This window comes from Nycticebus coucang, chromosome 8 (genome assembly GCF_027406575.1).
Source record: "Nycticebus coucang isolate mNycCou1 chromosome 8, mNycCou1.pri, whole genome shotgun sequence".
NCBI lineage: Eukaryota > Metazoa > Chordata > Mammalia > Primates > Lorisidae > Nycticebus > Nycticebus coucang.
The window spans coordinates 26,871,313-26,888,235 of NC_069787.1; the positions used below are offsets into that span (position 1 = coordinate 26,871,313).

The following is a 16,923-nucleotide window of genomic DNA, read 5'->3' on the forward strand; positions in this document are numbered from 1 at the left end:
GGTGGCAGCTACAGCTCTTGGGGATGGTTTTACAAATGTGGACTTGTTAGGCTGAATTTACTGCTGTTTTTGGAGTCTTTTTCTTATAGAAAATGTAAATGTTCTCTCTTTTATACTTGCTGCAGAATGCAGTGCGTCATAATCTTAGTCTTCACAAGTGTTTTGTGCGAGTAGAGAACGTTAAAGGGGCAGTATGGACAGTGGATGAAGTAGAATTCCAAAAACGAAGGCCACAAAAGATCAGTGGGTACGTCCACCATGTTTGAACTTCTTAGCCTAGCTTGGATTGTGCTAACAAGTATAACGTAGAGGCTTTGGCTGCTAGATGGTGTTAGACCAAAGAACTGGTTTCACGTTGTCTCAGTTAAGGGAAGCAAAAAAGCATTTCATCCCTCCTGTTTTGTATGCCCGCCAGTCCCCTGCCCTGCTTGCTGGTCTTTGTTGCATCACATGCTAGTAGCTTTTAGGTGGCAATGCATATTAACCCTCACAAACCATTTGCTTATGCTTATTGCATTTTATTTTCTTTTTCCTGTCCCTGTATTGGATGTCTGTTCTGCCCCAACCCCGCCTCCTTTTGTTACCACTCCATCTCCTTTGCTGCTGCTCCTACCCCAGGGTGCCATTCGCACCAACCTCTCACTGCATAAGTGCTTTATCAGAGTAGAGGATGAGTTTGGGTCCTTTTGGACAGTTGATGATGAAGAGTTTAAACGTGGCCGCCATATTCAACGAGGCCGTCCTCGCAAATACTGCCCCGATGAAAACTTTGACGAGCTTGTCGCACAGTAAGAGCCTTTACTTGCTTTTGTTTTTTTTTTCTGCTGTTGCTTTGGCTTTGCATGGTTGACTCATCCCATGTAGTTCTGCATTTCACCAATAGCAGTGCCACAGCTTTCTGCAACAAAACTAAATTGTGTTGATTTGTACATGCATTGCTCTTGTTTCTCTTCAGAACACCAGTGCTTTGAATAATGCTTTTTTGACGTCTTTAATGCAAATGTTGGTTGTATCTTGATTCAGCAGCTTACGGGGACCCTATAATTAAATACTTTTGCTTAACCCATAATTCCTCAAAGTGAAAGGATATTTTTGGTTAGAGTTAAAATGTGTACTGTTGGGGTAAAAATTCCTCCTTATTTAGTCGGTATAACAATGTAAATGTAATGAATGATTAAAAATGGTCCAAGCATAGGAAAAAAATTAGTAATACACACATAGCCCCTTTAAAGGCCACTGCTAAATGCAGGTTATTTCCTGCTGGAAGGCACTTTTCCCTCAGTATGTCCTATATAATTTTTTAGTATTTTTATTTTTACCAGGCTGGAGATTTTCTTAAAACAATATTTTGACTTTACGTGGTCAGCAAATACATACGCATCAAACATTCCCAGATGCACCCAGTTCTGACTGGATAAGAAAGATATCAACCCAGCCTCTCACCTTACGCAGGAACAACCCTCCCCGGTATACCCTTCTCTTCATTTTCTTTGGGCGGTAATCATGCCTTCTAAGAGCCTTCCTGCTATTCCTCTTACAGTCCTTGTAGAGCTCAAATCAGGCAGATACTGAAGAGCCATGTTCTTCCTATGTCCCCCCAGAACTCCCACTGTCAGCTCCTGCACATTGCCAGCCCCCAACCTCCTGTTGAGGTCTGGAGTCCAGGGACTAAAAATTTGTAGAGAGGCCTCTGGAGGGAGTACCCAAGCCCTCCTGTTACTACTTAAGCCAGAATTTTACACCTGGTTTCCTTGAACAGCAAAAGTCCATCCCTATACATGAGCACTCAGACCAGCCCTGGGAGTATGGAGCAACTAGGGAGAAAGCCTAAGTTTTCTTTGGTTTTGTTAACTGGGGGAAATTTCTAATTTGGAAGGACACCAGCAAACTTAAAACAAAACTTAGCTAGGAACTCGGGAGTCGATTGCATTTAACTTTGTTTTTATCTTTTTCTTACACAGTAACCCTTCCCTTATTAAAAACATGCAGAGCGGCCACGCCTACTGCACACCTCTCAATGCGGCTTTACAGGTAAGATTGATGGCTGTCCCACAGACACAGCAGAGGCACAGGTCTCCCCACTCATTTCAAAATATATTAGCCTCGCTCTAATTAGATATTAAATTTTAATTCCGTTAAACTTTTTTCTTAAGTGCACAAAGCATCGTGCTCCCTGGAGGCAAACACATCGGGCTGCTTCAGCATTAGCGGGATGCTTAGCATTTTGAATATTGTGGCAAAAAAATTAAAAGTTCACTTATTAATATTTATCAGCAGTATCATAATTTCCATCCTCTTATTTCAGAATTTCACTTGAGGCAAAAATACCACAAGTGTAATTACTCTAGCACAGCTATTAATGTGCCGGATGATAGGCCACCGCGCCACATGACCTTCTATTGTTCAAGGCTTTAAAGAGAAAGCGGAGCTTTGTATTTCTTCTTCTTTTTTATAAAGTCGATATTTTATATCTTTTCATTGTTCTTGGGGGGTGGCAATCTAAGTTTGGTTCACTTTGTGAAAGTAAACTGTTTTTTGTTTAAATAACAGAGGTGTTTAAAAAAAAAAACAAAAAAAAAAACCTCTTCAGATTTCTGGCAGATGGTTCAAGATTACATAATAATCGCACAGACTGTTTGTTTCCTACTGACAAACCCGAGCGCTTGTTACATCACCAGCAGTACTGGGGGATGAAGACATCGGTTTTGAGCAACAAAGAGAACACCACCCTAATGTGAGCTACCAGGGCAGCCCCCGCGCGTAGCAGGGTTTTTATTGATCGCAGGTCTCAGTTTCGAACTGGACAAAATAAATAACACCAGGGTCACTTCATTAAAGTACCTGGGTATGGTGCTCAAGTCCCCCTCAGAGAGCTCGTAGGTGGGTGGTATCCTTTTGGCCAGTAGTCCTGTTTGGTTTTGACCAAGACTGTTTTGACCAAGACTGTTCCAAGAGACTCTTGAGAACTTTTAAATGACATGTTCTATAGATAAATCTGACATTATTATAATCTCATACTCTCAGGCTTTTGCAGTATGCATTCTCTGTGGGGGATGTATCACCACAGAATTGGTTCTTGTGCCCTTCTACAGGGCCATAATACATAAACAGATGTTAAATTTCTTGGAACGAGGGCACACAATGGATAACAATGAAAAAATGATGGAATCCATGGTCATTTTGGGAACAGGATGCAGGGAAGAGGCATTAACAGCCACCCTGGTTGTCTCTGTTCATTAAACAAATACACAGGGAGCACCTACTCTGGGCCCTGCAGAACACTTTTCCCACATCACCAGCAGATTCTTAAGGTTCCTGAGAATGGAAGGTACGGCTTTTACAATTGGGGTTTAGAGGCAAATTCATGAGACTTAGCATTTCGGTAATTATATTTATTTATTTTTAGCCAAATTTAATAGGAGAAACCATTTTTTGTATTTCTTTTAATTATTTGTAGTTTACACTGTAACTTAGAAGAGTAAATGAAAGCATGCTTAGATGCCGCCACTGTAAATACCATTCATTAGTAACTTATTTTCCCTGGAGTCTTGTGAAGTGTGAATTTAAAGGCTGCTCTATCTGGAATAGTATTAGCATTACAAGCACATTTTACATTCATGAGGTGGAAAGGCAAAAAAAAAGCGATCCTCCTTTGGATTCTCTTAACTATGTGACTAATTTCAATTAGTATGCTTTATCCTTTTAGAGCCATTCACATTTTATCTCCACAACATTTGTTTTTAGAATCCTTTGCACTCTTTCTTGTTTCTGGTGGTAGCCCCAAAACTGTCTTGCAATTTTTCCAAGAACTCTTTATGTCCATAATGAGGCAAGGTCAATAAATTGGTAAAAATTCATGATTTGAGGAGTGGGGTTTTCCCCCCTCTCTTCTACGAGTTTAGATCCTTGATGAGTAGACAGTCACATAAGACAACTTTCTACTGTGCAAATTAAATAAAGCTCTGCCAGCAGGCCTTCCTTTTCCATTATCACCCATTTCCATTTTTTAAGACAAGTAAAAATAATAGTGGAACAATATCTTTAAAAAATTACTAGAGCAACATAATGCATGATATACAATATATAAAATAGGACAGCAGAATCCACTACAGAAATAAAACATGGGACTTGGGACAGATTGCACGATGCTCTGAAAAAGTGAAGTAACTAAGGGTAACCGCAAAGCTCCGTATTTATAGACTGCCTTTCTCCCCGAGGATCTCAGAGTGGTTAATGTTCCAGGAGTGATGGTACTTGGGGACTTCTGCACCATTACTTAAAGAGTTTCATTTTTTGGCAGAGGTGCCGGCTTGATATGAAACCACATACTGTGTGCAGGACAATTTATTTAATTAAGTCCATTTTTGTAATACACCTGCCTCTAAGTGGACATCAACTGTGGCAAAGAACTGTTTTTGTTAGGCATAAGCAGTTGGGGAAATTTTTGCTAACTTTAGGTGGGTTGCTCTGATCATTTGCTCAACAAAGAGTATTCAAGAGGCTCTGCTGCAGATCAGGCCCCTGGATTGCTTTGCAAGCCAGTTGATCATTTTTTAAAGGAACAAGGCTGGTTTTCATCACTTGTATCTTTCTTGTCTGAGAACCCAGGGATCAATCGAAGTACTTACCTCTGGATACCTTTCAACCCACTGTGGCTGTTGGGCTTCGGCCCATGTTCTGTGATCCATTCCCAATGAGCTATGGCCTTGACCTAGAATACTTTGAGAGTCAAAAAGAATAAATACTCATCCCAGTGAGGTTGGCCCCTCTGTGGCGTGACCAACATCAGGACATCAGTATATCCTGATGAACATGCTTTTAATAAACATTTCAATTTTGTCTTCTCAATTTTTCACTTTGGGGAAGCAATTAAAGCATCAAGCCAGTTTACAATCCCACTTCTGCCACATTCTGACCATATTATAGTGAAATTAGCTTGTGAGAGCTGATCTGGTGATAATTCCAGAGGAAAGAGTCTCCACTTGATGGTTCCAGCACAACTTCCATGACTGGTGAGAGGTGTGACCACTGTGTTGACTCAAGGAAGGGCAGTTAAGATGCTTGTCCAGCTGCAGTTTGCAAAAAAAAAAAAAAAGTAATTCTGCCAACTGTTGTGCCCCAAAATGAAAAAATGCTTTATTGCAATTTTAAGAGAGCTGTTGAAAGAAGTACTTGATGCAAATTACTTGACAAAAGTGTGGGGGAGTCAGGGAATGTTCAGATTTGCTGTTCATCAAAATGAGTTCACCACATTGGGAAATGAAAACAGGACTTTCCCCCCAGCTTTTTAAAGGAAGGCAGTTCTGTGCATTTAGAAGTGGAGAAAAGGAAGAGCTGTGGGATTGCAGAGGGCCCACCTTTGAAAGAGTCCGTCAGCCAGCACTGTGTTAGTTAAGTGCGTGTGCAGGTTTTCCACCATGGGGCCTGTGTCTAGGAAGCCCTGGCTGCAGAAGTTGTAAAGTGAGGCTGCAATTGTCGGAATAGGCAGACTTCATGCTGCCCAGCTCTGCACTTTCCTTCTCCGTTATTTGGCTCTTTCTTTCTCTTTAGAACCAGGATTTCTAGAGTAGTTTTGACTCTTGTATGGCTGGCCAGTTGAAGATACTATGCCAGATTATCTTGTGATTGTACTTCTTTTTCTCATTAGGATGGAAATCCAGGCATGGTGTTGTCCGCCAGAGGACAGTGTTGATAAATCTCGGTCCAATTACAGCTGCCGGTTTTTGAAAGTGTGTCCTCTTTAATTAAATGAAAAGTCACTGGGTCATAATCACCACCCAAATGAAACAAATATGGAGCCTTCATTCCAGTGGTGCATTTAACTGTTGTCTGCATTTCAGACTGGGGAGCCCTTTTATTCAAATGGAGTAGGTGGGACAGGAAGTGAGTGGTATCCTTCCACACAGTTCAGGGTTTTTTCTTTTTCATTTCTCCATTTTTTTTTTTGATGACACTCATTTGGAGTGACTTTGTCACCTTTAATATCGATGTTCGTCGGCACCAAAAAGAAATGTGATTTAGAGCTGCTTTTTTGCCGGTGATTTTTTTTCTTTAGTCCTGAAATCTCAGGCAATTGGTCTGAGTCTGAAAGATAATGTGGTCTTATCTCAAACCACACTATAAACAGATTCAAAAATCATTAAAACGGGAATGATGGGGGAGATAAAAATTGATTCCCATTCTATAATCCCTTCGTTATTCTATAGGATCTAAATGTTTATGGAAGTTCTCATAAGTTTGTGCAGAGCAGCCAGAATAATCTGATCAATTTTCTAATATCCAATAGTGGAGTCATCAAAATGGACAAAGAAATGAAAATTCTGTTATCTTTCACAGTGATCTGGAAATATTCAGTGCCTCTTGAAAAAAGACATCTGATTAGATGTCTCGTATTAGATAGCGTTCTCTATCTAGCCAAGAGAGTCATCTACCAAGCCAGACGGAATTGAGTCCGTCCTTCTCCCCTGGTTAGCTCTTCAAAACCAAGTGTGGGACAGGTGCCACAAGGCACTCTTAAGGCAAAATTCTTCCACACCTCTTAGAAAATTGTACTTGCCAACCATGGTACAGTTAATGTAAACTTGAAAGTTGTTTAATATACCTGTAACAGTTCCCTTGTCTTACATTCCTGTGTCTTCATAAATTTTCTCTTGGTTGATGGCAGGCTTCAATAGCTGAGAATAGTATACCTCTATACACTACCGCTTCCATGGGAAACCCCGCTCTGGGCAACTTAGCCAGCGCAATACGGGAAGAGCTGAACGGAGCGATGGAGCATACCAACAGCAACGGGAGTGACAGCAGTCCAGGCAGATCCCCTATGCAAGCTGTGTGAGTATTGTCCACCCAACCAGTCTTGGCCTCAGGCCCCAATCTGTTTTATGTGCACACAAGCCCTGCTCTTGGTTCTTTCTATTACCTTTCCTGTAATTTCTGATTTCCCAGAACCCAGGTAGAAGTTTGTGCTTCTAGAAATGTTTAGCTCCATTAGTGCATAAAAGGACTGACTTGCCCATAAAAGCAGTCAGCGTCATCCAGCCTTAAAGCGCACACGGCAGTGAACTGAGACGCATGCTTGCTTTCCCCGCTTTGCGTCCCAGGCCATGGTTTCAGTCCCACTACTTTCTTCTCTCCAAATTGAGTGTTGCATCTCTGGGAAAAAGTTTGTAGTTGGGTCAGCTTTCAGGCATGCTGAACTGAGCGGGGAGAAAAAGATGCTTGTTTACTTGGTGGTGTGAGACGCTCAACTGCAAATGCAGTGCTACAGCGTCGTTACCGCGCGTTAATGGTGGCACAAATGAAAGGCGGCGTGATTTATAGATTGCTCTTAAAATATCAAAAGGAAAATTAATAGGAGCATTATAGCAGCAGACGGCAGTATAATGAGTGCACATATAACTGAATGAAGTGATGGGCAACAGTCGCCCAGGCTGAATGTGAATGGCACCAAACCAGGCCGACCGTGGGACAGGCAGAGGCCATGAGGCTGTGATGACCTCGTGGGTGGGTGATGGCAGAGAATCGATGTGACTGTGATAACCCCCTCTCCCCCAGGAAAAGTTTTAAACGGAGAAAAGAAACCACACATTATTCCAAATGACTGCATTTGTGGGAAACACTGTAAAATGACGGACTCTCCCTTTTAGTCTGGTTCTGCGAAACTGTTGCCCACGGTCGGGGTCTAACCCATTTAGTGTTTGCAGTGCTGTCAGCTCCTAGAATAGGTCACTTGTCTACACGTTCTTTTCTGAATTACTGACCACCATCTTTCTTTTAAGATAATCGGGTGCTAGGAATGGAAAATATGACCTGTAACAATTAGGAACAGAATGAATTGGCATTTAATGACAAAAAAGTCATACCTGCCAGAATGATGATGGGAGGGCATGGGGGAATCTGAAATTTGATGTTCTAGCATTTGCATTTCATTCCCAATGTGTTCTCAGAAGGATCTTTCACAATGGAAACAATCATTTTGAATTTATACGAACACTATCTTAGCATTGTCTTCATAGCATTTTAAGAATGTGTTTAACTTTTACACTGATATCTCTGTATTTCATCCTTTCTAAAGCTGCCTGCTGTTTCTGACTCATTGTCTTCCCTCTCATGTTCATCTTTAAATCATTGTCATGACAGGAGTGTTGACTCAGATGTTAAGGAAGTTTAGAGCAACTGTAAATTGGTATGGAAGCCACCTCAGGAAATTGTCATTAGAGCAAAACCATCTGAAGTTATGGAGTGGAAGAGATATTATTTCTCTTAATCTGTACCAACTCCAAGGTTTAGTTGATGTTTATTCCTATTATTTAGTGTAAATGATTATTAAAACAAATAGAAAAAAAGATATTTGGGTACAAGCCTCCCAGGCAACGGTCTAAAGTGATAATAATTTTGCTGCACAAAATAAAGTCACTGTGAAGTTCAACTTTGAATTAACCCCCACCCCAGTATCACTGAAAAGCGTGTTTTATAGCAGTCATCATAATTTTTAATGAAATGAAGGTTTCAGCATTTTTTTTTCAAAGAAACCCTACATAAAGTCGTCAAAACGTGTTGCTCAGATCTCACAGGTTTACGCTGTTTGCTAGATGTAATTATATGTCAACAGCAGATTCCCTGTGCCTGCTATCACTGTCAGAGACTGTTACTCTTTTTGACCTCATATTTCCATTAAGTGAATTCTATAATGACATAGTTTTCATCCTTCAATATGCATTACCCTGCTATGATGCAAATTGTTTTTTAACTGTTCCAGTCTATTGGAATAAATCAAGCTGTAAACTTTACATCACGGCTTGAAGGACCTTGTTAGGAAAGCAGCCTGGCTAATACCTAGTATTGAAACAGAACTCTTCATCCTTACCCTTTCTGTGACTCTCACATACCACTCCATTTCCTCTCTCCTTTGAAACACTAGAAAGTAGTCACATAATTATGGCTTTAGGGTATTATACTTTTATCCTGATAGGAGCTAAAGGAGCTACAAAGCAAAATACTCCACACTGTGCATACACCCCCAGAACACACAATGCCGTACAACACCAGTCAGCTTTATTTAAAAACTCTTGTGTTCCCAGAGTGGCTAAACAAAGGAACTACTCAGATGTGAGGAGAAGGGAAATGTGTGGTTTTGCACACGCGTATTCATTGGTAACGCTTGCAGGCATCGTCTGCAAGGGGATAAAGGTGCATCATGGGCTCAGATTTCTCAGAGCCACTGCAAGTATGTGAAAGCATAGTGTTTGAATTACCTGAAACGTATCTTACACGAAACTCACCTATTTTATTGGGTGAAGCACCTCATGCCTCTGCTGCTACATTGGCCACACCCAGGGGCATCTGCTAGTATCAAGAAATGTCCTTAAATTGGATTTCACGTCTCTGGAGTTTTAAGAAACCTTAATATCTAACCAGGTTGTCACACAGTGGATGTAGCCAGTTAACATTTGCTGGGAATCCACTCTGCGTTAGGCGGCTGGGATCCCAGCAGGCATGACAGGATCATTACCTGTGTCTTTGGGGTAGTAATAATCTCAATGAATTTTGGCCACCGATTTAGGGGGGAATTTTTGGTTTTATTTTTTTTCCCTTCTACAGGGTTTTTATTTGTTTTTTTCTTTGTTTGTTTTTGTTTTGAGACAGAGTTTCACTATGGTGCCCTGGGTAGAGTGCTGTGGCATCATCATCACTCACAGCAACCTCAACTCTTGGGCTCAAGCGATCCTCTTGCCTCAGCCTCCCAAATAGCTGGAACTTCAGGTGCCCACCATGACACCTGGCTATTTTTTCTATTTTTAGTAGAGATGGGGTCTCGCTCTTGCTCAGGGTGGTCTCAAACTCCTGAGCTCAAGCGATCCACCTGCCTTGGCCTCCAAGAGTGCTAGGACTTTAGTCATGAACCACCGTACCTGGGTAACTTCTACAGTTTTTAAAAATTTTGATGTATCGTAGTTGTACATATTTGGGGGTACTTACATACCATGTACTTGCATGAAAGAAACTTGTATGGATGATTCAGAAAGGACGCTGTCTACTGTGTTTCTTAGGAGTGAAATAATGGACTATAACACAGTCTGTCTCAAAACTTTCCTTGCGGCCCACGTATAATGATCAAATCAGGGTAATTGGGTAAACAAAATATTCTTTCATGTTGTGAACTTTTTTTTAGGGTCAGGGAGGTATACCTGAATCTGATTTTTTTTTTTTCTTTAGCTTAGCAAAACATTTGTTAAAATCTAAAATTACAAAGCAAGAACTTTCATTAAGATGGATCTATTTCTTCGGGGCTCTCCAGCTTCCTTCTTGCTCCCCAAAAACCTTAAAAGATCTTGTATCATCAGATTCTGGTTTGTAAATCTGAAAATAGTCTAAAAGAAAGGAAAATGTTGATCGGGAAGACAACATTTAAGCCTCAGTATATGGCTAAGTAAAACACAGACAAATGCCTATCCAATGGACATTACCATAATCATGTCTTTGGCAGAGATAGAGTGATTTATGAAGTCAGAATTCTCAAACAATGAAAAACATGAAACAAACATGCAAAAATGTTCACTGACACAATTTAAGGTAACCTGCACTTACCTTATTCCTGCTAAGCAGCAAAATATTTTTGTAGAGTGCTGATGAATTTTAGTCTGAGTTCATAGCCCCTTTGGGAATTATTATCACAACAAATCATAAGAACCATGAAGATGTTTTGGCCTTTGCTCTGATTCTATTCTTAGAAATTTATCCTAAGGAGGTAAATCAACAGGACTAGAAAAATTAATGGATAAAAATGGCCCCTGTATTATACAAAAAGTAAAATGGAGAGGAAAAAAAGGCAACCCTAAAATTCCCAGCCTTAAGGGACTGACATGTCAACATGATATAATCTGATAACTGTAAAAGTTACAACTGTAAAGTTAGCAAAATAAAAAGTTTTTTGCTGTGTTTGTGGTATATAAAAATATCACCCCAAATGGAAAAGGATTAGCACAAACAACAACAAAAAAACTGACCTTAATTAGGGGGTTATTTTGTGATTTTTTTTTTTTTTTTTTTTTTTTTTTTAAGGACTACTGATCACTATACCTAATTTTTTCCAGAGGAATGCTAAGAGGACTTGCTTCACAAGCATCACACCATGTGCACTCTCACAGGCCCCATGCCTAGAAGGACACTACACTTTTCTGTCATTGTTTTTATAGAGATGAGGTCTCCCTATGTCACCCAGATTGGCCCCAAAGTCCTAGGTACAGGCTAACCTATCCTGCCTCAGCCTGTGGAGTAGCTGGGACTGGCAGTAGTTTTACTGTTCTGCTTATTTATCTTGAAATTTTTAATTTTTGAGTTAGGTACCCCACATTTTCTTTTTACATTGGGCTCGACAAATTATGTAGCCAGCCCAAGTCTTACTATAGAAACACAGATTAAACAAGACCATTAAAAGTTTAAAAATAGAGCGCCATATGTAAAAATGTACTATAATGCAATTTTGCTGTATTTTGTTTTTGCAAATAGCCTGTAAAAATAAGGGCATGATTTTTTTATTTATCCAACATCTAGACCCCCAAACCCTCCCTATGCTCTAATTTTAGAGTCAATTGATTGTGATGGTTCACTCTTCAAGGGCAGTCCAAAGCACTCCTCTGTTTTTAAATGGTTCAAGGGGCCTTTGGGGTTTGCATACAGCATCAACAACTATCCCCAGTACCTCCTACTACTAATACTTGATAATGTCAATTAAAAAATTCCTCCCTTCTGCAGCCTGTCCCAGAGATGGGACTCTTAAAAAAAAAAACTAGAATGGTTCTTTTGCATATCAAAAGCCCTGTAACAGAAAGTAATTTGTATTTGCAAAGGATCCCTTGTAAATATGATTTACGAACAACATTTCTCAATTGTTATCGGAGTGGTTTTGTGTGATCTCCCAGTCCCCTTCGGGTGAACCATGGGCTTGGTCCGTAATGAGAAAGTTGGCAGATCTCATCTCAGCCACACACATCCCACTGGCTGCTACCAGCCAGGGCCTCATGTTTTTGCCTTGTTTACAGCTGACAGCATTATTATTCTGATTGGGGCCCTGCTTTCTTATCATATTGTTGTGTTGAGCAAGCCTTTTCCTCTCCGTTTGTGTTTCCTGGCAGGGCTTTTCTTGCCTTATTGACAGGTTGTAAAAATATGCATTAATTTGGAGTTTCAAGCATGTATCATGGTGTCTCTTTGCTGTGTTTGCTTGAAGTTGATTAATGATAGAACCTCGCTTGGGGTCGTCCTCTGGAGAGTTCTTTCACAGGTTCTGCATGTTAACTAGCAAAGCAGAACACACAGCAAGCCGTGATTAGCCCAGCTACTGTGTACACCGGTCCCCACAAACCACACCGTTGCATTACATGTAGATTTGTATTTCGCATAGTTATTTGAAGATTGATATTTATCCACCCAGGATGCTACTACATGTGAGGCCCTCTTATCTCATACTCAACGTGTGGTCCCAGGACCAGCAGCATCACCTGAGGCTGAGTCTCGAGCCCCACCCGGACCTGCTGCATCACATGCTGCATTTTGTTTATTGATTTTTTTTTTTTTTTGAGACAGAGTCTCACTCTTACCACCCTGGATAGAGAGCTGTGGAGTCATAGCTCACAGCAACCTCAAACTCCTGGGCTCAAGCAGTCCTATTGCCTCAGCCTCCCGAATAGCTGGGCACCCGCCACAACACCTGGCTAGTTTTTCTGTTTTTAGTAGAGACAAGGTCTCGCTGTTGTTCAGGCTGGTCTCCATCTCTTGAGGTCAAACATTCCACCCACCCTCAGCTTCCTAGAGTGCTAGAATTACAGGGGTGAGCCCCCAAGTCCAGCCACACAGTGCATTTTAACAAGGGCCACAGGTGACTGGAGCGCACATTTTAATTGTGAGAAGCAAGGCTGGGGAGGACAGGCCTGGGTCTGTCCAGAGATGAATCATTCTAGAGCAGCGCTATCCAAAAGACCTTACTATGCTGATGGAAATGCTCCCTCTCTGTGCTGTCCAGCATGGTAGCCCCTGGCCCTCGCACATGAAATGTAGCCAGGGCACCCAGGAACTGGGCTTTAAATTACATTCGGTTTTCATTCATGGTAATTTGAAGAGCCTGGTGTGGCTAGTGGCTACTATATTGGACAGTGCACTTCTGGAGTATGGCTTTTACATTGTCCCAAAACACTTGAGTTGTATGGGGCTGGGAAATGCCCTCAGTGAACCTTTGCTTGTTTTTCCAGGCATCCTGTACACGTCAAAGAAGAGCCCCTCGATCCAGAGGAAGCTGAAGGGCCTCTGTCCTTAGTGACAACAGCCAACCACAGTCCAGATTTTGACCATGACAGAGATTATGAAGACGAACCAGTAAATGAGGACATGGAGTGAAGGTCTGTGCGGGCCAACCCTGAAAATGAAGATTGGAAAAAGGAAGAGAAAAAAAAAAAAAAGTCAAAAGTTAGCAGTGAAATTGTTCTCCATTTGTTGTACAGTCTGGAGGATTTTCACTACATTTTGACAACTCTGAAATGTGTTAACTCTTAGTGCCATCAAGAATCCCATTTGGGAGTATTTTTGATTTTTCTACTTTTTGTTGAAAAAAGGAATTTGTACTCTGTGCATTGGATGGACTTGTTTGGTACTTGGGATTTTCCTCTCTTAACAGTCAACATCAGTGTTGTAAATTTGCTAAACTGATTCACTTTTAGCAGCAGACTTTGAACTGCAGCCCTACCAGCGTTGGACACTGAAGTCACCCGACAGAGCTTGTGCACCTGAGCTGCAGACCAAGCCTTTGCCCAGAACTTAAGGATTCCAATGGACGACCTATTTGCACAGTACTGCATGTTGATTATCACTGCCTTTACTCCTTTTTTTTTTTTTTTTTTTTTTTTGCTTCCAGTTGGGATGGGGAAGGCCTTTGTGTGTGTGTTGGGGGGAGGGGTTAAAAATAATTATCCCAAACTCTTTAATGTATTGCTTTTTTTTTTTTTTCTTCTACTATACCATTTTAAGTTCTGACCTCAGGCCTCCATTTGGGCCCATGGCCTCTTGGAGGCTTAAAGTTTTCTGTACCTTGTGATGAATGTTGATAGGTGTTTTTATTATACAAAGCTGAATGTCACTTCTCGTTTGTAGCTTTCTGTCACTCACTCCATCTTCCTTCAGACATCACCACATTGATCTAAAAAGTCAGAAAACATTCCATTTGGTCTATTTTCAAAAGAGTCCCAAACGCTGCGCTCTACACATGAAGGTCCTCTCACACAGACGTGACGTCCTGCCAGAAAGAGAATGAATGACAGAAAAGAGAGAGAGAGAGACACTCGAGGAACAATGCCGATTCATTCCGTGAAGCAGTATTGGGGGTGGTCAGGGGGCTGTTTCAGATTTTCCTCTTTCTTTTGCAGCAACCATCATTCTTAAAAAATGCCATAGCGTTCTACCAGCACAAAGAAACATAGGCAGCACTGAAAAAAGTCTCATAATTTAGACTGACAGATACGGTCGTGGAAGCTCTCCCTTGGATAACCAAGTTGCCATGGGCTACGAGTCTCAGTTATAACCAGTGGGGGTTGCTTTCTTTACAAAATGGCCCAAAAATCCGGCTTCCCTGAGCAACTTTGCTGAAAGCCGTGACAGCAGAGGCACTGAGATTGCACATCAGTTCAGACCTGCTTGGTGGTGTTACTCAGTGAATGTGAATTAGATTTCAGATTGAACTTGTTATAGGACTTAATGAGGACTGAGTTTAGCAAATGCTCCAGTGCTAATTTCAAATGTGCAAATCTGGTACTACAGTTTGTTAATGCAATAGTGTCACACCAACCCAGAATCAGAAATTAACAGGAGAAGAAAGACATGATGGGGGGCTGGGCTCATCCCAGCCCCGGGCTTTTGAGAACAGAACATGGCATGCAGAAGGTGATGGTTCTAGGTCAGCACAACCTCAGTAGTCAGAACCCCTCGACACTTCCACTCTGCACCCACTTCCCTGTCATTTATTTATCTAGGACTGTAGATTTTGTTTTAGTTCGAGAGCCTTTCAAAGCTTAACTTATACTCTTCGTACCTTTTTTTCCCTAAAATTACCAAAGATACTACACAAAGGTAAATTATGTTCTCTGTTTTATGCTTTATCTGATAAAGCCAAATATCCTCTTATTGTTGATCAAAGGAGGCAAAAGAATTTAGAGGCAAATGACAAGATTATAGGCTATTGCTTACCTGAGAAAGAGAACTGCTCCTTCACTATAGAGTAAATTTAGAAGACCAAGTAGATAATGAAACCAAAGTTGTTACTTTTTTCTAGTAGTTTTTTTTTCTTCCCTATACCTCTTTAGAGACCAAAACCCATTCTTAGAAATTATGGGACTTCTCAAATAAAAATAGGACACAGTGTTAAAGGACCAACAGAAACAGGGTGTCCCATCTCAAAAAAAAAATGATGTATACCACTGAAAATTGGGTATACATTTTTAATAAAAGGAGGCAGTTACAGAGTCTGAACAGAAAAGCTTCCACAATTGAACGAGACTACATGATAGTGTTTTTAGAATTCAAACAAAAAAATTTTTAGAAAGATCATATGCCACTTTTGTTTAAGGACCGAGTTATGATTGCTGCATTCATTTTGTTTTATCTTGGCATGTATCTTCCAGTTGATTTTTTGCTTTTGTTTACTTTTTGTTTAGGCCTTTTAGTCAGCATTTTTCATTTTTTAAAAGAAAAAGTAACACTCCCGTCCACTCATAAGCTTGGTACAAAAACTTCTTTGGCAGTTACTTTTGACGCTTCACTCTGCTTTCTGTATAAAGGGCGGTCTGTGGTCACTCAAGCCTTTTTTTTTTTTTTTTTTTTTAACTTTTCCAGGCAGCTTCATGATGTACAGGCAGTAGCCAGACAGGTCAGGGGAAGGGGCCCTGTGCTTCTAAACTGAGTGGTTGCTGGTTAGTTTGGTATTCAAAAGAGGATAAAAATCTGGTAGATTAGTTCATTCTCAGCATGTGTAGCTAGACATGAGTAAAGATAACAGCATGAGAAACTGTTAGTACGCATACCTCAGTTCAAACCTCTAGGGAATGATTAAAATAAAAAACATTTCACTCAGTTGCACTTAGTCGTATGTCTTGCATGCTTAGTCTAAAGACTGTAGCAAAAAAAAAAAATTAGATTTTACATATCTTTGCAGGTATCACAGCCTTGCAGAGGAACCAACTGAAAAAAAATTCTCAGGCTTTACAGCAAACAAATTTCACTATGATTTTTACACTTCTGATTCTGTATCCCTTGGGGGTATTCCAGTCGCTTCTTTAGGATGGGGTTTATTATGTTGTACATATATCCCAATGTGTCTGTGTGAATCTTTGTCTTTTTGGGGGGAGGGCAGAGGGTGGTTCTTTTTTTTAGATATTGTTCCTAAAAAGGAATAAATGCATACACCTGTTTGTCAAAATACCTTTGCTTTTTGTGCAACTGCTTTATATTAACTATACTAAAAAAAGAAATAGCTTTTGGGGGAAAAAAAACTACTGTATGTAATGGAATTGCAGAATATGCTGCACATGTATTTTATTTAGTTATCCTTGCTTTAAGAATATTGGATGACATTTCCTGACATGTGGGAGGGAGAAACTCCCAAACTTTTTTTTTTTTTTTTTTTTGCTTTTAAATTGTAACATAGTTGACAAGATTTTTTTGTTCTGTTCTCATTGATTGGAGCATTTTGTACAGGTTTTTTGGTGTGTGTGTGCGCGCGCGCCTGTGCGTGTGTTAATCTGTTTTTTGATACATTCCTACCCCTTGTGTTTATCCTACCACTGCCTTCCTGGCTATCTTAAACAAGTTCATACGTTTGAAAAGAAAAAAAAATGTTGTTTAAAAAAATGTTTTCTCCTGCTGCAGTAAATATTTTGCATG

The 16,923-nt window shown here is 40.5% G+C and overlaps 1 protein-coding gene across 16 annotated transcripts in view; it reads left to right on the forward strand.

The window, feature by feature from the left end:
* Positions 1-16,459, forward strand: part of FOXP1 (forkhead box P1) — a 616,360-nt gene extending 599,901 nt beyond the window's left edge. For all 16 annotated transcript variants that reach the window (XM_053600815.1, XM_053600814.1, XM_053600806.1 and 13 more), the window contains 4 exons: positions 126-247; positions 1,962-2,031; positions 6,665-6,831; positions 13,248-16,459. In XM_053600815.1, the coding sequence (XP_053456790.1) occupies positions 126-247; positions 1,962-2,031; positions 6,665-6,831; positions 13,248-13,392 (504 nt within the window). In that variant the 3' untranslated portion in view covers positions 13,393-16,459. The remainder of the gene's footprint in view (positions 1-125; positions 248-1,961; positions 2,032-6,664; positions 6,832-13,247) is intronic.
* The last annotated feature ends 464 nt before the right edge of the window (positions 16,460-16,923 follow it).